This window comes from Thermobia domestica, chromosome 10 (assembly GCF_964235325.1).
Source record: "Thermobia domestica chromosome 10, izTheDome1.hap1.1, whole genome shotgun sequence".
Taxonomy (NCBI): domain Eukaryota; kingdom Metazoa; phylum Arthropoda; class Insecta; order Zygentoma; family Lepismatidae; genus Thermobia; species Thermobia domestica.
In genome coordinates this window covers 31639234-31660908 of record NC_137463.1, presented here as the reverse complement: position 1 = coordinate 31660908, position 21675 = coordinate 31639234, and the positions used below count along the sequence as shown (strand labels likewise).

The window sequence follows — 21675 nt, the reverse complement described above, 5'->3', positions numbered from 1 at the left end:
TTATTAGCCCGACACCAAACCATCCTGGACAAATCCCTCTAGAGCAACGATCGGCAAAAGTTTATTCTGCCTAGTTTTATAAGCGACTCAAGGGTGCAACACTTGTTAAGGAAAGCAATGCTGTGTATACACTGCTATGCTTCTGACAAAATATAATGTGTTTTGTAATCTTTAGACACTTTTCCTATTCTTTTTGTCACCCTTGGTTGTGTAGGGCGCCCTCGAACAAATAAAGAAGCGGTAATATTACAGTCAAGGGATGTTATAAATATATTACGTATTTCTTTGGTTACTTAACCATAACGGCCTAGGGTCATCTTCGGTAGAATAAAAAATGCTACGTGATATTCCATTCACGGAGGAAAGGATGCTATAAATATATTTCTTATTCATTTTGTCTGCTCTGCTTGTCAGAAATTGAATACTATCTTTTGGGAGGGTGCTGAAAACAGAGGGTCAAAGTAAAACGTCGTGCCCCTCCTACATTTTAAATTTTGTTACGTGGTTGCTCAAATTATTATTAAAGAAAGCACTTTTAACTAAGAAGTCTAAGGTTACTACATTATGTAAGGGTGGCATATTCAGGAATAATAATAATAATAATAATAATAATAATAATAATAATAATAATAATAATAATAATAATAATAATAATAATAATAATAATAATTCATTTTACTTCTTCGTTCTCCTCCTTCGGGCTACTTACCTCATGTGGTAAATTCAAAACAATTTCAATTTAAAACAAATACATTGTAAAACTTTTCCGTAATTAAATATATATAAGGAAAATTAAACATTTAATAGGGAAGTCTGTTATCAAAGTGTCCAAAAAAAGTAGATAGAAGACTATCTAGTGATAAACATTGTGCATGTTTATAAAATTCTCCAAATTAGAATTAACATTTACTGGAAAACATTCGTTATGCACCAGTGAGCAATTAGTGAGCAGTGAGCACAGGGAAAATAATTACGAAACTGTTTGCAGACAAAAATTAGGGACACTAATGCAAGTGCGATAACATTTTTTTCTTTCTTGGTATCGTCATGAGTTTTACATACATGTTACAATTTAATTCTTTCCCACATAAAAAACAAATAAAATAACCATAGTAATAAAAATAACCATTCTACTTCTATGAGGGTTCGAACCAGCGGCATACAGACTCGTTGCTTTAGCTGACAGAGCTATTTGTTTTCTTACGTGAGTGAACCTATTCTACGGTAAATACGAATTTTCATTACGATCGTGCTACCAATTCGTCCTTTTCCATAGGCAATTTCCACTTTTTGCTCTATCTATACATTAATATTTAGTATAGATTCATATATTTGGAGTTTGCAGACAATGCATGTAATAAGACATATTAGAAATATTTCGTTAAAATTTTCGTTTGTAGATTTAATCCACATTTCTCTCAATGACATAGGTGTCGCTGCTTTGTGTTGAACTGCAGAATTCCCTCGCGTTCTTGAAAATTTCCCACTTAAGCAGAGTTGGTAATTTTCGTAATTTCGGTCGATTTAAGGTTTTTTTTTTTTTTTTGCTTCTAATTTATATATTTTAAGCTAATATCTAACACAAATATTAAAAACGGGTTTGTTATTAACCTGTCCTGCTGGGGAAACCTTCCGAAATTCCGAATATATAAAGAAAACGGAGATATTTTCAAAAAACTTCAAAATAAAGAGACGCGTCATTTATTTTGCTCATAGTAGTACATGTAAGTGCAATCGTGCCACAGATAATAACATTTTTCTGTATTGTTTCCATCTTTACTGCACCTTTTCAATACCCCTGCCGTACAGACATTCGGTGAATCTCTAAATGACGTATGGAGAATATCTAGTGCAGTTATGTAACATGCGTTTAACATGTCAATTTAGGATAATCTTTATGTATTTATGAACCCCCTTCCTAGCTCCTATCACTATTCCGCTGGCAGATGTGAAATTCTTTCCTTCCACATTCGAAGCTGTCTAGTTCCGCCTCTGTCCACTTCCGGACTATAGGTCATATAAACATTTTTTTCTTGTTTTGGTGCCAGGAATCTGTGGTTTTATTTTTTATAATTACTGTTGGGATACCCTGTATATGTATGAACTGTGAACATTATTTTAGTGAAGCAGAACTTAAAGTTTAAAATGGTAATTTTGGGCCATATTTCATTAGCCATATTATATACTGTCACCTGGCTAGTGCCATGAGAGTATATTTTAGTATCACCTCATCTTAATAGTAGAGTGGTTTATGTACAGCATCAATTTTTAGGTTTACAAACATTTTTTTCTTTTGATTTCCTCAAAAACTACGCATGAATGTTTATACTTTCCTCTATCGTTTTGTTCACCTTAACCAAATTAGGGATGGCCATTTCCGGAAAAAGAATTTTCCGGTTTCCGGAAATCACGTTTTCCGTTTTCCGTTTTTCCGGAAAATTTTCCGTCTTCCGATTTTCCGTAAAATTTTTCGTCTTCCGCTTTTCCGGAAAATTTTCCGTTTTCAATTTTCCAGTTTCCGGAAAAAATATTTTCCGTTTTCCGTTTTTCCGGAAAATGTGGCCATCCCTAAACCAAATCTATCGATCGGTATATGTCTCATTTCTTCTTTTGGATATTTTTTTTTCTTTTTCGTTAAATGCTAATAATAATGTAGAATGTATTCATTTATTTATTTTATTCGAGGTGTGTTAGAAAAGTAATGAGGCGCAACATTGTACATAAACCGATAACGCTGGTGTGTCTACCTTCATACGGCAGTTAAATTAACCCTTGCTGTTGTCTCGTCATAAGTTGTTAACAGCCTGTGGGGCGACATTGTGTTTGTGAGGTGCGTTACGAAGATGTACCGGCAAAAGTTTGAGCAATGTTGTGCCACCAAATTTTGTGTAAGACTTTGAAAATCCATTACTATGACTTGTGAAGAGTTACAAAGAAATTATGGAGAACGTTCCCTATCCAGAGCAAAAGAATTCAGGTAGTACAAGTCCTTTTCAGAAGGCCGATAACAAATACAAGCGAGAACGAGCAAATTCAAAATCAAATTGATGCTCTTTTTTTTCAGTCAAGGGATCGTTCACAAGGAATTTGCGTCACCAGAACAAACTATCAATCAAACTCTCTTTATAAGGAATTCCTTGAAAGATTTATGAAAGAGATGTCATGTGTGCGACCAGGCATCGTACACACTTGGATGCTGCACAACGGCAACACACCATGTCTCATGGCAACCTCCAACAAGGAATTCTTGGCAGAAAAAATCATTTATTTGATTCATCAGCCCCCTATTCACCGAATCTCAGTCCCTATGACTTCTTTTTTATTTCTCTTACTCAAAGACCATTTGAAAGGACTCCACAGGACTCCATTTAGGTACTTTGAATAATTACTAATTTCGGTACTTTGGATAATTATTAATTTCGGTACTTTGGATAATATATTCATCTTAGTATTTTGAATAATGTATTCATTTCGGTACTTTGAATAATATATTTACTTCGGTACTTTGGATAATATATTCATTTCGATATTTTGGATAATATCCAGAAGATTGTAACCATGGGCGGCGATTCGGGGGGGCAAGAGGGGGCAGTTGCCCCCCCACTTTTTTAAAGTGACCACTTAACTCTTTTAAATTATATTATCTATTGTTCTGTGATAGACTAGAATCTTCATTATTCGATTTAAAAAGTACCAAAAAAGCTTTTTACTTCTGCTTTTTCTTAAGCCTGGAGGCATTGTAGAACACGTTAAATATTCTTTCACGCCTTTCTGCGTCGAGATGTAGTGTGATGACGTCATAACTTAAAAAAAAATTGTTATGACCTTTTTTATTACTTACTAGCAGCGTTCACCCCGCTTCGCTGCGGTCACCCTGGAACGCAATAAACTTTGTTACTTAGATAATTTTTACTTTTTCGCTTTCAAGTGATATGATAAAAACCATAGAAGATTGCATTAAATGTTAACATTATATCGCCTGTCATTTATGTTAACCCGCCCCGCTTCGCTGCGGTCACCCCGGAAGTTTTCGCTTTCAAGTGATATGATAAAAACCATAGTAGATTGCAGTAAATGTTAACATTATATCGCCTGTCATTTATGTTAACCCGCCGAGTGACACGGTCATGCGGGTTGCATATAAATACGTTTATTTTTACCTATGATGAATAACTAACAAAGGATTTGTACGTTATGGACACTTGAATGGTCAATTATCTCAAGACACTGGTAATTAAAAATTAAAGTGATATGATAAAAACCATCTAGGGTCCAAATCCTAATAACCCCCCAAAAATAAAAGAAATTGGTTCAGCCGTATTAGCGTGATGAGGTAACAAAGGATTTTGTACGTTCTCTTTTATATATAAGATTACAGGGCTTACTTTTGCACCTAGAAGATTGAAATTTTGCACACACATTTAGTGCGCCCCTTAATATTTTCCACATTCTTTCCGATTTCTGCGGTAAAACAGGGGGTCCAGAGGGGCAAAAAGGTAAAAAAAAAAAAAAAAGTTATCTTTTTAACAAAGATCCCTTTTTTCGCGATTTTCCCTTCTCAGATACATTATGGACACATGTGAATGGTACCGTTTGAAAGGCTGTTCTGTTCTGAAAAGAATGATGTACGAACCATGATCCTAGTATAAAGAGGGATGTCCCAGGGAATTTTTACCTGAGATGCATTTTTATACGAGAATCTGGAGTATTGTAGACATATTATTTTTGGCGGGCTTACTTTTGCACCTCGAAGATTGAAATTTTGCACACACATTAGTACACCCTTTAGGGTTTTTCAGATTTGTTTCATATCTCTGCGTTAAGACAGGGGGTACAGAGAGGCAAAAAAGTACAAACAATGAATATGTTTTAAACAAATAATCCATTCTTTCATGATTTTCCCACCTAAGGTACAAGATGGAGACATGTGAGTGGTACCGTTTGAAAGTATGATCTATTCTGAAGGGAATGATGTACGAACAATGATCCTAGGATAAATAGGGATGTCTCAGGAAAATTTTATATTACATCTGTGTCATCTGGGGCATTGTGGGAATGTTTTTAGCTCATTGGTAAACATTTTCCCGCACTTAGTTTTCAAGATAGAAGCTTAAAATTTTTTATACACATTTAGTACACCCCTTCAAATTTTTCACTTGATGTTGAGAGCTGCGCGTTAACATAGTGGGTCCAGAGGGATCAAAGTTTGAGAAAAATCAGAAAAAATTCATATTTCCCTCAAAATTTTCCGCCTTAGGAACATGATAAGAAAACGTAAATGGAACCGTTTGAAAGATTGTTCTATTCTGAAGAGAATGAAATACTGACCATGATCCTAGGACAAATAGGGATGATGCTGTAGCTGATTGACTGAAATTCAATAATTTACCTTTAAAAAGCCATAATTTAAAATGGTTAATGTATATAGTTTAACTTGGAAATGTAAAGTTTTTGCACATATTACTGGTTTATAGAAAAAATGGTACCATATAATATTTGTCGTTGCGTAAGTGGGTATTGGTTATTTGTCTTCCCGTGGAGTTAAGACAGCTACAGGAATTGCGTTTTAATTGAAATTCAAAGGAATTAATATTACAATTGCGTAGTAGCATATGCTTGTAGTGTTTACTGTCTTTCATTTTCTAAAAGTAATGACATGCATTTAATGGCAAGTGTGGAATTAAAAATGTAAGTTGTTTATTAATCCTCAGTTTCAATATAACTTCTACAAAACAAGCCTCATTATTCATTTGTACGATTAATATTATCCTTTCTATTTATTTGTTTTGCAAATATGTTATTAAATAATCTGATCACACAATTTTCCAGACAGAATTTTATGATATTCATGAGTAAGGAATCAAGGGTTTGTACCTAATGTGCGTTGCTCTTGTCAATTTATTTAATTAAATATGAAACACGATATACGGTATTTTAACTGAAAAAGACAGTATCCTATTAGTTATACAACATTTCATCAAACAAGGTGTTAGAAACAACCAGAAAAACTAACATTGATATACAAATATTCAGATCACATCTTGCCCCCCCACTTTTAACGTCCAATCGCCGCCACTGATTGTAACCGACAATCTGAAAGATATTCCAGCAGGAGTCTTCCAGCACTGCTACGAAGACCGGAAATAACGCCTCCTTCGCTGTGTGGCTGCCCAAGGAAACCATTTTGAAGGGAATAACCTTGATTTGGAAAAATAATAAATTTCATCGTTAACAGTCTAACAACTTTTCTAACACACCTCGTATGTAGCAAAATACAGTGTTAACTAGCAGATCATATCATATATAAGGTAGCAGTTTATATTTTTCAAAGAGTGGCAGATACTCCTTTACGCAAATACTATTTGTAATACGTATTAATGATACTTCATTAATTTTTTTAGGTGTTATTATGACTGATGGTCCACTGTGGCAAGTGCAACGAAGATTTTGTCTGAAAAATCTTAGGGATTTCGGCTTCGGAAAGCAACAAATGGAGGAACTTATTTCTCATGAAGCATCTCAGATGATGCAACATATAAAGAAGCAAACGACACTTACTGGAGATTCTGGAATCCCTATGCAATCCATTTTTACAATTCCAGTTCTCAACACATTGTGGACAATGACTGCTGGACAGCGATTAGATTATGATGATCCACGTCTTCTAAAACTTGTACAGTTACTAAACAATTTCTTCAAAAAATTTGATATGTCCGGAAGCGTTTTAAATTATCTGCCATATTTAAGATTCGTTGCTCCCGAAATGACTGGATATAACAGCATCCGAGATTGTCGTGATGCACTCTGGGAATACTTCCAGGTAAGCAAGTTTTTTTTTTTTTTTTTTTTTTATAGTTATTAATTAACTAAATAGTATTTTAGTTAGTAAGATAACATGCTAAAAGCATACAAACGAGATGTAAAGTTAAAAAAAAAAAAGTGGATTGCAACGTAAATCTGTCTGGCTCGAATGGCAGCTAATGTCAGTTAACTTGAAACCCTTTAACAAACTTTATTTTTTCTTTAGTTTACTTTATTAAATTTACGAAGGACGTTTTTAAAGTAAGGTGTGTTCGACAATATCTAAGTAAATTACGAGCGTTCGTAATTTTGTGCATGCGCAGTGTCTCCCGGCATGTTTTGATTATAAATAAATGCCATTTGAAATAGCATCGGCAGCGTGTGAGTTTTGTGGTGTATGATGGAAGAGTAAAGAAAGATAAAGCGGACTGCTGTCTGCAAAATAAGATCTCTAATTCGATTCCTAACTGCGAGAAATATGGCACCGGCGGAAGTTCATTGCTAAATCTGTGAGATGTATGGTTCAAACGTCATGAGTGATAACAAAGTTCGTAAGTGGGTAAGATTATTATTAAGAACGGGAGACTGTTCATGATGAACTATGATCGTGCCAACAACCCCCTCTGTAATCACTAACGATCTTGTGCATGTGGTAGAGATCAAGATTCATGACAGCAGACGACTCAACAATGAAATGAAATGAAATTTTTGAGTTTTACGTCCCACGATTATGCCGGTTAGGCTAAAGGAGACGGTGATGATGAGAGATGAATGAAATAGTGGAATGAATAAAGTGGGAGGAAACGGGAGAACCCCGAGAAAACCCACGCACACGGTGTTTGTCCACCACAAAGTTCACTTGGCAGGGGCTGGGATCGAACCCGAGACCCCAAGCACCAGAGATGAACGCTCTACCACTATGCCACCGCGGCCCCAACGACTCAACATTTCGACGTTATGAAAGAATTTTCCGCAAGCTTCACGATCTGTTCTCTACAAAATTGTGTCTGATGAATTGGCCTCTCAGACGAAAAACTTTTATGACATGAGTCAAAAAATTTGCCTCCCGATACAACATATGTTTCGTCATCAACGAAAATTATGTTGAAACATAGCTGAAGTTATGTAGAATCTCCTAAATATGTAATATACACGAAATGTTTAATAGTTTGTTTATAATTACCGTATAAAACGGACCTTACTTTAAAAAGGTTCCTCGTAGTTCAGTGAAGTTTGATAAAGTCAGATGGTAATTTCGTAAGAATTTTCTAAAAATAAAATGGGACATTAAAAATCTCCCTATTGTAGTAGATATTGTGCAGCTACGGTATTGTTAATCGAAATTATACCATGAGTACAGAATAAAATGAAAGAGATTTATGAGAGACAATGATTAACACTCCCGTCGTAAGATTTGTACCGCACTGAGATCAAAATCTAGGACAACGAAAGAGATTACAGACGTGATGATACATGGACTCGAAACGAATAAGAAGCGAAAGAGGCACTTAACTTATAAGATAGGTTACATCAGCACAGCACAGTACTTGACTCGAATTAATCATTCTCCGGATGTCTCTCCATCTCACAATTAGCCTTAACAAATATCAATAACTTGAATCTATGGCTCTGGCCGATTCGACGGCCAATAGCTCCCCAATTTAATTCGCGATGCTCGTCGCGCCCAGGGCGAAATTATAATGCGTGAACGACCAAAGACACCTAAAAACACTAAGTAGGCCATTGCAATACTCTCTCTCTCTAAACTTCTCGAATAAGTTTGACTTAATATAGGAATAATAAGTTGCTTGTGTAAGTAACACAAAATAATACCACTTTGGGAAATAATTAATGAGCCATTGAGATCTTCACTGTTTAACTATTGCCATGATTATATTCACCTTCATCCAGAATACAGACCATTGTTGACGTCAAAGGAATACTTTCTATACTTGATAGGTAAAAGATCATCATAAGATGAATAAAACGTGGCAAGAAGGAAGACATCTATTAGTTTTATTCCATAAGAATACAGAGCTGGAAATAATCATTAAAATAAAATAACATACACATTTCTATATCTCAAAATGCACACAATAACATGGTGTTTTTAAAGCAATTATCAATATTTAAATTTATAGTACAATTCTAAAAGGTTTTATCGTAAATGTCTTTATTCTATTTCATCTCTTCACAATAGCCTATAGAATATTCTTTTAAAATAATATTCCTTTTGAAATAATTTGATGTAAGCTATGCAGAATATTGTTTTTTATAAAAATTGAATAAATTACATGTTTTGCATAATATTTCTTTCTTAACAGGAGCTTGTAAATGAACATAAAGAAACATACAGTGATGACTATGCTAGAGATTTTGTTGATGTTTTTCTACGACAAATGAAACTCGACGAGGGCAAAGAAACCACATTCATAGGTACTACTACTACTACTACTACTACTACTACTACTACTACTACTACTACTACTAATAATAATAATAATAATAATAATAATAATAATAATAATAATAATAATAATAAGAAGAAGAAGAAGAAGAAGAAGAAGAAGAAAGAAAGAAAACATTAAAAAAATTACGTTAAATTAGTTTACGTTAAAAAAAGAAAACATCGTATCTTGCTCGTAAGTTTTTAAAGTTCTCTTTTTCAGTCTTACCATTTAAAATTGTCAACTTTCTTTCTACTATTCTTTGTTAATATCGAAAATTTGATATTAAATTTCGCCATGTTTAACTTTGTTAATAAATAAATAAATAAATAAATAAATAAATAGAGGTAATCAAAATGGATTAAAATATCTTTCTGTGGGGAACACAGTACACACAGTATGTCGCACTGTGTTTATATTACACAGTATGTCGGAAAAATAACGGAACTTTTTAATTTTTTTAAAAAAGAAATAAGCATTTTACCAAAATTAGATATTAGGTATTTTAATTCTTTTTATCCAAAATACATTCCTTCCGCATCAATACAACGCTGGGCACGTCCAACCAATGCTAGCATAGTTTTGAATGTCCTTTTTCGGAATCACCTCAATGACTCTCGTCACGGCAGACTGGATGTGTATAACATTGCCATAAAATGTTCCTTTCATGGCCAATTTTAATTTTGGGAATAGGAAATAATCACACGGCAATAAATCAGGCGAATACGGAGGATGTGGAAGCACTCAAATTTGTTTTTCAGTCAAAAAATCACAAACTGGTGGAACAAATCGAGTACAGACTTTCCGTTCCTTTAAATCCTTGGTCAAAATTTCGTGAATCATGTCTTTAGTCGTATTTAATTCCTCCGCCATCCATCTCACAGTCGAATTTTCATCGTGGGCGATCATTTCACGCGTGCTCCACCAACTCATCGCGATTTTTGTTTATCGGTCTACCTGGCTTTGGGATGTCTCTCAAGGACCCCCGACCGTCCCGTAATCGCGTATACAAGTCGAACACACGTATACGAGATAAGCACTCATCACCATGCACTTGTTTCATCATTTCCAATGTTTGTGTAAATGTTTTACCAAGCTTGAAACAAATTGGCTCTTTGCTCCATCGTATTTCTATGATGAGGTGACACCAGATACATTCACATTTCTTGTACTTAACACTCTGTGAATCGGTTTTCATGATTGTGGTCTCGTTTTGTCGAGCAGATATGCAGCTTTCCGATTATATGTTGCTTCGATAGATGGCGCTTGTGGCTATCTGTCAAAGAAAAAAGTTCCGTTACTTTTCCGACATACTGTGTATGTAGATCTAAATTTCCTGTATTAGGGCTTCCTACGAAACACGAGTTGAAGCTGTCTCGTCTTATAAAAAATATCGCGAAAATGATTTCTCGTTTTCTAAAATGTATTTCTTTCTAATAGATGAATTCTATCTGCTCTCGTACTGTACCTCATCTCGAATATTGTCTGAGCTCCTTCGTGGCAAAGCGGTTAGCGTACGCATCTTTGGCGTGGGAGACCCGGGCTCGATTCCCGGCGGGAGCTCATGTGGTTGGGATTCCATGTTAATCAGTAGATTCATGTCTCATATAGCCTCCGAAAATTGTCTTTTGGGCATTCCTAGTTGTACTACTTATTTCATTTATCTCTTAATTATACTGATGTTAATACTCGTACATAAAACCTATTATTGTAGAGCGCCAACTACTGGCTACAATCATGGACTTATTCATGGCTGGATCGGAAACTACAAGCAACACATTGTCCTTCGCGTTTCTGTACATGATCTTGCATCCTGATATTCAGCGAAAGGCACAGGCTCAGCTGGACAAAGTAGTCGGTCGTCATCGGTTTCCTAAGCTGGAGGACAGAAAGAAGTAAGCAAGCTTATTTAATTACTAAACACAAAGAAAATAAATACATAGTGCTGAATTACCAAAAATATTTTTTAAAAAATTTAATAACATTTGACTCCTTACTGTATTAGAAGAAATAATATAACATCATTGCAGTTTGTTATTAAATTTGAATGATCAAATGTAAATTAAATTTTGATAAAGTGACTTTTCTAACCTCAAAGGTGCAAATATCAAACTTTGTGTGTTTATTTTTAGTGTTCAGAAACATTTTTTAACCTCCTCAGTCCCAGCAATTTTTTTGGGTAGAAATGTTATGTTCTAATATTACAGTTACCTTCCGTTGTATAGCTACCCTGTTACCCAATTTTTAGTTATTCTTTCTTATGTCTTTAGTCATTTGTCCGCTGAGTGCATGTCTCCTATAGGCAACATGGGTACTTAGTGTATACATCATGTATAATTCACATGTCGTCTATTGGCGACACGGGGTCGGAGGAGGTTAAAGATACTGCTGTAATAAGTTAATATGTTTCACGGAGGCTAAATACACAACAAAATTATGTTTTCGAATCAAAAGGTCCAATATATTTCAATCAAAAATTTTCTTCTAGGCCTTATATCTTGAGAACTACATATGGTGTAGCCAAATCCAAGCTATCAGTTAACTCAGTATGATGTGCTTATTCCGTAGAAAATTACGAAAACTCGATTTAGCGTCCGTTCAAAAATTTTGTGGCCCCTGACCCAAAGACTAATTATTGGCCAAGATCGCAATCTTTTGATCCATTTTTAGGTTTCCAAAATTCTTGTTATTGAAATTGCTTCATCCGTGACACAATGATGTGATGCCCAGAAATGTTGACAATAAACACTAATGAGTAGGCGTTTAACTGCCAACAAAACCAAAATCAAATTATGTGCGGATTTTTACCTGCTACAAATATTGGTAATGAACAGTGGACTGGTGTTATATCGAATATATTTACATTGAATCAGATACATAAAATATTCAAAAGAAGAAAGCATAATGTCAATTATATTGAATAAAGGAAATTTTAAACATAATGTCAAAATCAATATTATGAAATAAGAACATTAAGGCAAACAACTTACCTTTAGTTTGTGTAGTTATAATAAATCTTATAGTAAATATTTTATTTGACATAAATATTACTTTAAAAAGGGGAAATATTTATTTATATAATTATCTTAATTATGTAATGTATACATATAATATAAAATGAAAAACAAAATAGAGATGTCAAGTTCTATTTTCTACGTTTCCATGTGGAAATGTTCGAAACACTGGATCAGATGGTCAACAATTGAAGTTCACACATAACTGACTACAAGAACTTAATGTTTCCAAATGCTGCTCCGATTTGAGCTCGCAGTTCCTGCAGATCCTGCACTGAGTCTTACAGACGACATCCTTCACAAAACTCCAATACTGCAGTAATGTCCAAAGACCTTGGGGGCCAGGCAATGGGTCTTCCTCGACCAATCCAGCGACCTGGAAACGGGTCGTCCAAAGCCCTCCTAATTATCGCGACCCAGGTAGGAGAGGTACCGTCCTGCTGGAGCAGGATGTCAGGTTGCAAATGTTGGATCTATGCAAATGCAAACTGTTCCAACATTTCCAGATAAACAATCGCGGTAATCGACGCTACACGTTTACTTTTGGACTGTTGCGCACAATTTTCCGGCTTACGTGGGGGTTCTTCAAGCCCCATATCCGCACATTGTGTCAGTTTACCATCTAGGACACATGAAAGCACACTTTGTCCGAGAATATCACCGTTGTCAGAAAATCTGAGTCCTCGTCGATGTGATTCAGAATCTCAACTGTAAATGCTTTGCACTTTGGCCTGTCATCAGATTGAAGCACATGGAGGAGCTGCAACTTGCAGGCATACTTCTTCAGTCGCTTGTGTAGCACCCTATGTACTGGTTGGTGGTAGCTGCAATTGTCGAGATGCTTGAGGGACTAATTTGGTTGGGCTCCGGGAAACGCCTGTTACACCTGTTACACATCTGCTTCACTTGTGCTCAGACATCCAGAACCCGTCCTCTTCATGATACTTCCGGTTTCCTTGGGCCTCGTGTACCACTGCCAAATGGTTGGACTTTTCTTAGGGGGGTGGGTGCATCTGTAACGCGTCCGGAAGTTCTGCTGAACCTTGGTGGCAGATCTGGTCTCTATCCACCATTCCACATACTGTCCCACCCCCCAGCAAGTAGCCCTTTTCGTCAATGTAACCTGCAAACGAAAAACAAAAAAGAAAGAAAAAAAGAAAGAAAGAAAGAAAAGAGAGATTTATTGAAAGTGTTGGTATAGATCAAACATTATGCCGTGTGTGAACATTATGCCGCAAACCACACCTTTTTACCCATTTCTGACCTATACGCGACCAAATTTGAAAAAAATCATTTTGGAACACCCTGTACTATTTATTAAAGATTATTTATTCTCGTTTTTAATTAATTATATTCCTGAATATGTTTACTTTTAACAGAAGCTATACAACACATGAATTTCGCCCCCATAATGAATGAACATCTCGAAGGAATTTTCCCCTAGCCATTTGTGCCCATTGTTAACAAAGGTGAGCAATGGAAAATAAGTGCTACAAACTTACTATTAATACGAAATACTGTATTTTCTGTTTATATAAAACACAAGACTCATTCTATTACAATTAAAAAGTCATGTGAAACAAGTACAATAGAAATTCAAGGTTTAACATTATATTAATTTACCTTTTGCAATTGTCAATTGTTCGTTGCTCTTTGACTTCGACACATGCTATACAGGAGCCAGCAAGACAAGGTCTTTTGACAAGTCGCAGTGGCGTTGTCATTACTCACGTGTCAAGGCTTTTTCGGTGCATCTATAATGGTGGTTTTCTTAATTGTGTAAAACAGAGCCACTTTGGTTGGTAACACTTAACACCAAAGTAAGGGCTGCATTTCCCCTCCACACGTGATAAGAAAGTTCAGATAACATCCCCTGATAGCCTTGCTTTATATATATATATATATGGCCGGACTCAGGATTTTTTGAGGGGAGTGCACCAAATAACAGCCAGTACCTTTGAATTAAATTTGAGTTTTTTTTTTTAAATACTGAGTTTTTTAAAGTATCTGTGGTGTGAATGAGGAATTGCCCTGGAAATGCTAAGTATCTGCTCTTGATGAATCCTTTTCCTTTAACCTTCAAACAATTGACTGAAACTATTGATTTTACAATACTCACTGCTATCTTCTTACTTTAGGTAGTGTATATTTACAACGAAGGGGGGGTGCACGTGCACCTTTGCACCCCCTAAATCCGGCCATATATATATATATATATATATATATATATATATATATATATATATATATATATATATATATATATATATATATATATATATAAAGCAAGCAAATGAAACTCGCCACGAAAGCACACATTACGATGAATATGACCAGGTCCTAGCTGTGTGGTGTAAAAATATTTCTTTCAATAATTTCGTGTCTAATGTAGGACATAAATAACATCCGCCAACAAACATGGGCAATGAGCTATAATGGGTTAATGCTCCTAAGAATGTTAAACAAATCGCAATTCTATTGAAAAACAAATAGAGAAGAGCTAGACAAAATATTCAATATCTGCTTGTGAATTGTCCTCATCATGCTCAGCTTCGATCTGACTTTGCCCTACCAGCAGACTTACCGATATTGCTGGGAAATGACCACCGAATGATCTCTCAGGAGGCAGTTTGGCTACGGGCATATAATTTGAAATACTCACCAACTATCTCTATAAAAATTGTCGCGAAAGTAGCGCAGATTCTGACACATGGATATCTGAATAGGGCACATACAATACTAGTTCCTAAATCAAGTCTTGACCCAACTGCGGTAAGTCTCGCAGTATTGGAGCTATGGACCTTTAAAGTTCATTTTTTTTTTTTTTTTTATATGTTTTCGGTAGCCTATAACTCCGAAAGGAAGCATTTGTACACCCACATTGGTTTATACTTTTCGTCTTATCTTGGTGTCAGGCATCACCCTCCAAACGTTGTCGATGTTGCTTTGAAACACCCTCTATAAGATTAACACAATGAGTGAGGCTCGAACATGCAACAAACAGACCTTAAAATCGCTATCCAAATGCCTTAGGCTTGGACTATTCAACCACATCAGCTAACCAGTGCTTTACTTCATTTTGCTTTATGTTTGTCTGCCTTACCTTTACCATTGCCTTATAAATAACGATTGGATTGTGTACATCATACTTGGAATTCATTCGAAGTTCTTCCTGAATTAAGCAAAATTATACCATATCATATAGATTTCCAAGTTTCTTATTTGTTACTCTTTATGGATTGACACACACAATGAAATCTCTCCAGGGCCGGATTAACGCATCTGGAGGCCCGGGACTAGAAAAATATCTGGCACCTGCTGACTTCGCCTAATATATTTCTTTTGAAAGTACAGTAGAAAATTAGGAAACTACACGTAGTTCTACGACATTAACCATTTTGTGTATTATATTATATTATGCGTTCATAATTCTATTCGACTCCACGCATACAGAGTTTATAAACAGACGGAACTTGTTGACATAAAAGGAACATGACCTGTTGTACATCTACGCAGTGACTTAATTTTTCTAGGATTAGGACTGGATACTCTATAATTACATAAGACGGCAGAACACTTCTATTCATCGATAAAGTATGAGTAAAGAGAATCACGGCCTTCCATTAATCTCTAATTGTACCTTCTTCCTTGCCTCTGCTTCAGCGATGAACGTTCGCAAATTCAGTGGGCCCTTGCAGTCAAGAACACCAAAGGAAGTATGTATCTGATTTGATTTTGAGTGTACTTTTGTAGTTCTGTCAAATTTTGTTTTTGTTTTTTTCTTTTTAAGGAGGCCCGTCTTGGATTCAAAAATATACAGTATATCTGTGCTACATACATATGAGCTGAAAATGATACATATTCGTTATGAAGAGTTAACTACATTGTCGGGGGCTAAAAGGAAACAGTCTTCTTTGTATTTGAAAGTGTCCATAAGAGTACGATTCTTTCCCATAATAATACATAGGCCTATATATTTTTTGTTAGGATACAGAAAAAAATGTCCGTATTATGGATGTGTGCGCTATTGAGCGATGTCCGTCAAGGGAGGTTCCAGTGTAGTTGTCAGATTATAAAATGTCACATGAAGTGTGTCAAACGAGTTCCAGAAACCTGTTAAATACAACGATAATAATAAATGATCACTTCATTTTTTTTCAGTTTGCCCTACATAGAAGCAATAATTATGGAGGTACAAAGAAAAGCAAATATTGTCCCAATCGCTGTGGCTCACTGTGCAATGAGAGATTCAGAGTTTCTAGGACACCGGATACCAAAGGTAACGAGAATATCTGGGTTTTCATTCTTCTATTGAAACACGGTATTTCGTCCCTCTCCTCCAAGAGCTACAGGAGAGAGGAATTACGTATCATATTAGCATTTTTTTCATATTTAAAATACAAATATGCAATTTACTTTTAAACATTGAAGCCAGATTAATTGTTTCCTTCCCAAAATGTCACTTGTAACAAGTGTGTGTGCGTGCGTGCGTGTGTGTGTGTGTGTGTGTATGTGTGTGTGTGTGTGTAAAGCCAATATAGGTTCTTGTTTGAAGACAATAATACATTTACGTTTGTTTAGTCTTCTAAAGAAAGAAAGGACTATTCTACAGAGCTACTATCCTAATTTCTGTATCAGGAGCGTCAAAAGAAACAACTGTACCCTCCTGAGTTACTATAGTGTAATAATATGCCAATGAAATAGTTAAAACTCTACTTATAATATATTGGAGAGTCTAAGTAAACTCGTGCCATTCGGCACGACATTGTACTGTACATGGTTATGTTTTTCTGTTCCATGAGAATTTTTTTTTTTAATCTTTGAAATATTTATTGTTTGTTTGGTGTTTTCTTTGAACTTTTCCAATCAGGAGTTGCTGTTGCTTAGAGTTGCAGTTGTCAAGGAAATGATTCATCCCAATTTTAAAAGAAGAAAAAAATCTTTTGTTCGAATTTACAGTGCATTTCTCTACAGTATATCCCCAAATGACGATCACATCCCCAAGTCATAAATCCCAGTTTGGATGTGTCAGTTTGATTCGTGCATTAAGACAGAAATCTTATATGCTCCCATAAAAATGTATGTTTGTCCGATATATAAATTCACATCGTTGGCTTAACATTCTCTCGAGTAAATGCTATCGAACATACCAAAGTGTGGAAGAGATCGCAGAGCAGTTTAGAAGATTTGATGTGTATCCTGTGGCGGATTCAAAGAGGAAGAAGAAACTTCAAATTTATTCAAGAAAAATTAGGAAGATGACAGTCAGTATGATAACTTGTTTTTTTTTTTTTTTTTTTTTTTAAACAAGTGGCCTTACGATCCGAAAAAAAATACTGTGGGAATAAGATATCCAGCACGTCTTGAGAGGATGACAAGAAAATCGAAAACGATCGAAATTATTGTCGAATTCACTGCCTTCGGGGTTTCTAAGCTGATTGGTGACAGTCCTAATGACATTTAATTCCAAGTTTAGTCAAGAACGTGCATGCCAGCTGGCCCGGGAATGGAAGGGGGCAGCGTCGAAGGCGTTGTACATCCTTATTTATTCTACTCAGTCCTTAGTTTCAAATAATGTACATAATAATTATTCTTTCCGTGCGAAGCCGGGCACTTCTGCTAGTGAGGCATAAAACTCAATAAGTATTCAGTATATTGCAACCATAACTTGTTCATTAAATCATTACATATAGTAACACATCGTCACATCGCCATAGAGAGGTGTGGCCTGAACCTTGGGGGCGATGTACACTATGACATTTGGAGTTACGAACTCTCTCTACTAATTTAACTATGATAGCAGCGCAACACGGACTTAAAAGCTCTCCATCCAATTGACGGCAAGGAAGTTGAAATTTAAGATACAAGTAAACATGAGTTGAATTTATTTTCAGTTTAACGTCCCTTTCAGCAGCGAGGCTATATGAGACGGGACCTACTGATTAACGTGGAATCCGAACCACATGAGCTCCTGCTGGGAGTCGAACCCGGGTCTCCCAAGCCAAAGGCGCATACGATAACCGCTTAGCCACGAAGGAGCTCTATCAAGTAAACACTGTGTTTATATAAAATGGAAGATATATATTTTCAAAAAATATAATATCGAAAGTTTTAGCGTCGTGTCATGGAAGTCATTTTACTTTTATACAGAGAAGTAAAATAATTTGTTAAGTTGATTGAATGAAAATTAAGTTGTATCTACGTCCATTTTCTGGTAGCAGCAAGGCTATACAGGACCGTGCCATGGAAAATCAGCGCCCGGGGCGAGAGTATACGACGGCGCCCCATATATATATTCCAAGCAATTTTTCCTATCTTTTTCCCTTTTTCTCCCGAATTTTTCGCCCCCTTACTTCGGCGCCCGGGACCGTCGCCCCGCTCGCCCCCTCCCCCCACGACACGGCCCTGAAACTATATACATATAAATAAGATCTATAGTTCAAAGTGGAATCAGAATACTGTAATCCGTTCGATTCTTGCTCACGGACATTGGACCCCAACCCCATCCATCAAAGAGGCTCATCCTACCCACTCGACCATATGGAGAAAGATTAATTATATTTAGATGAGTAAACAATAATATTGGAGATAATTAAATATACGCGATTGAACTGAAAGAGAAAAATATTACTTGAACTGGTATATCTTGAAAACAGAAAATGAAGACGAAGAGGTTACGCTGAGAACCGTGGTGCATGGAAGCATCTGTTTGCGCCACATTGCCAGCCAATGATGGCAAAATACCTATGATGATAATAAGGATAAAGCTTTCCTGGTCTCGTGATGAATATAGTTCTCGGACAATCACCCAGGTGAATTCTACATCATTCAACGTTCCGAGAATCAACAACATTGTTCTCGTCTTCAGGGTAAAATATGAGAGACCAAACCGAAAAATGTCTTTATTATATAGGACGACGTAGAATTACCTAGCTGATTGCCCGAGAACAATTAAAATTCTATTGTTAAGCATAATGTGAGCAGTAATAGAACGGATCACCGCGACACTTCGGTTAGGACTCTTGTCCAGGTCATTCGGATCTCTCTTTCCAATTCCCGAAGACCCAGATACATGCTGCAGAACTGATATTTTGGTTATTTCTGGGTCGCCTGGGTCAGTCCGATCTAAATCGGGTCAGACCAAAGGTACCCACTTTTGGGACTAATTTCACTCAAATACACACTCACGACATCATTTGAACCTCGAGCTCAAATCTGTTCGACATCACGCTCATTACACCATCTCGACATCACGCCTACTCGACCTCACGGTCACAACATCCTTTCGATATCATGCTCACTCGAACTCACACTCACAACATGATTTGTAATTCTCACGCTCCCTTCGTGAGGATGAGGTCGAGTGAGCGTGAGTTCCGAACTCATGAGTTCCGACCTCATGAGTTGTGGAAACCTTTGGGTCAGACTGAATCACTTCGAGTCACGGATTTGGAAAGTCACGAGTCAACAACTTCATGATCCATTCTAGCGGGGTTGTATGTACAGCCTTCTTCCTTTCATAACTATTTATCTTCATATTTTTCCATGATTTTCTTTTTAACTAGCGTGTCATCCGTCTCTGCTCTAGATCTCTTTCTGAACGCCCTATTTCACGAGGAATCTTATCAATCCGGCAGCTATTAAGTATATCCGGGAAACTTGGGTAAGAAAAACAAAACTAGAGATAGGTTTATCGTTTCGTCGTCTCAGAATCTGGGAAAGCGGTTTCTGGTTGTCTACCAAGCCGTATGTATAGAGGTCACACAGTTCAACGGATTGAAAGCAAAACGTATCCTTAAGAGTTTTAGGTAATTTCTCAGGGAAGAAGAGTCTTATTTAGAACTTATTCTTAAATTTCAATGCATCATCAAAATATTATACCGCCCCTACTTTACACTTTTCACCATATCTTAGTTTGTGGTATTTGTTTCAGATTACAATGTTAACAAACATGTATGTTAATGAGTATGTAAACCTAAGACTTTTACAGAATTGACCAATAAATTCAAATGAAAGAAATAAGTTCAGCCAGTGTTGACATCATTTTTTTTTTTTTTTTTTTTTTGAATAACTTGAATTCTTTGTGCTGAGTAAAGTATTCAAAATTAAGTTCAATAATTATGTAGTACGTTAGGTTTACTGGATGTATGATTATGTAAAGATAAATTCATAATATTTATGCCTCATATCGGAACTTAAAGAATGCCTTCAACTTTGAAACTCAGTGAAGACTCCAAAGCTGGTGGGTGGGGATGGCAAAGCCGATTTCTCCGTCACTGCCGATGTAACTTCTTCCTTGCAGAAATTTGGCACCGCTACTGGACAGGAATGACTTTTGATTTCAAGTATAACTTTATTTGTAACAGCTTTAACAAATGCGCTCACACTTATGGACAGGAATGACTTTTGATTCCAAGTATAACTTTATTTGTAACAGCTTTAACAAATGCGCTCACACTTATGGACAGGAATGACTTTTGATTTCAAGTATAACTTTATTTGTAACAGCTTTAACAAATGTGTTCACATTTAAAAAATCAATATGTCATTAATACTCCTTTAATATAGCATAACATATTTGTCTCTGACAAATCGAAAAAGAGGAATTTGCTAGTGAGAGTAAGTTCTGTTCATAGATATTCCCAGTAACTGCTGTAATATTTTCTTAAAATTGACTTATTCTTCGGTTTTGGCAGTTCAGTGGCGATGCTAGAGGGGGAGCAGGGGGCGGACACTTTTCCCTTGCCATTGCCCGCCCTCTGCTCCTACTGCTCCCAGACGTGTTGTATAGTGTTATAGGGCAAGTAACTATTGTCTTCGGTATTCCAAACCCAAAAAAGTCTTTGCCCCTCTGCTTGCCACGAATGCCACCCCAAGAGATTAAACCAGGATGTAGTGTAAAGAAATTATAGCCTACATCGAGCCCCGACTAAAAATTATTGTGTATTAAGTTGTGTATCTACCACCATTCTTTTAACCTATATAGACTACTGTATATTTCAAGCTGATTGTTATGTTTTTTTTTTTTGTTTTTTTTTTTCAGAACACAATGGTTTTGGTAAGCTTGTACAGTGCTTTAATGGATAAGGAGCACTGGAAAGATCCAGAAAATTTCAGACCAGAGCGCTTCTTAGACGAGGACATGAAACTAATTCAAGACGAATTTTTCGTCCCTTTTGGAGCATGTAAGTGGGCCTTATAATTTGTTTTTCTTTGTATTTCAATACTTTCTAGTAATATTCAAAAAAATTTTGAAAAATAAAACCCTTAATCCAGAAACATAGGAAATTGCTAATAATGCATGTGTACTTTAATTTTGTTTAATAACAAAAAAATCTTTTTTGAGAAGAGTGTTAAAATATAATATTTGATAAGATATGAAAATCTGCTAAGTAGTAATCAATCAATCAATC

The 21675-nt window shown here is 36.0% G+C and overlaps 1 protein-coding gene across 2 annotated transcripts in view; it reads left to right on the top strand.

Moving 5' to 3' along the window:
- The window catches only part of LOC145662401 (methyl farnesoate epoxidase-like), a 93672-nt gene that overhangs the window by 65041 nt on the left and 6956 nt on the right, over positions 1-21675 (top strand). For both annotated transcript variants that reach the window (XM_081727940.1, XM_081727941.1), the window contains exons 4-8: positions 6402-6820; positions 9126-9237; positions 10963-11143; positions 16424-16541; positions 21306-21447. In XM_081727940.1, the coding sequence (XP_081584066.1) occupies positions 6402-6820; positions 9126-9237; positions 10963-11143; positions 16424-16541; positions 21306-21447 (972 nt within the window). The remainder of the gene's footprint in view (positions 1-6401; positions 6821-9125; positions 9238-10962; positions 11144-16423; positions 16542-21305; positions 21448-21675) is intronic.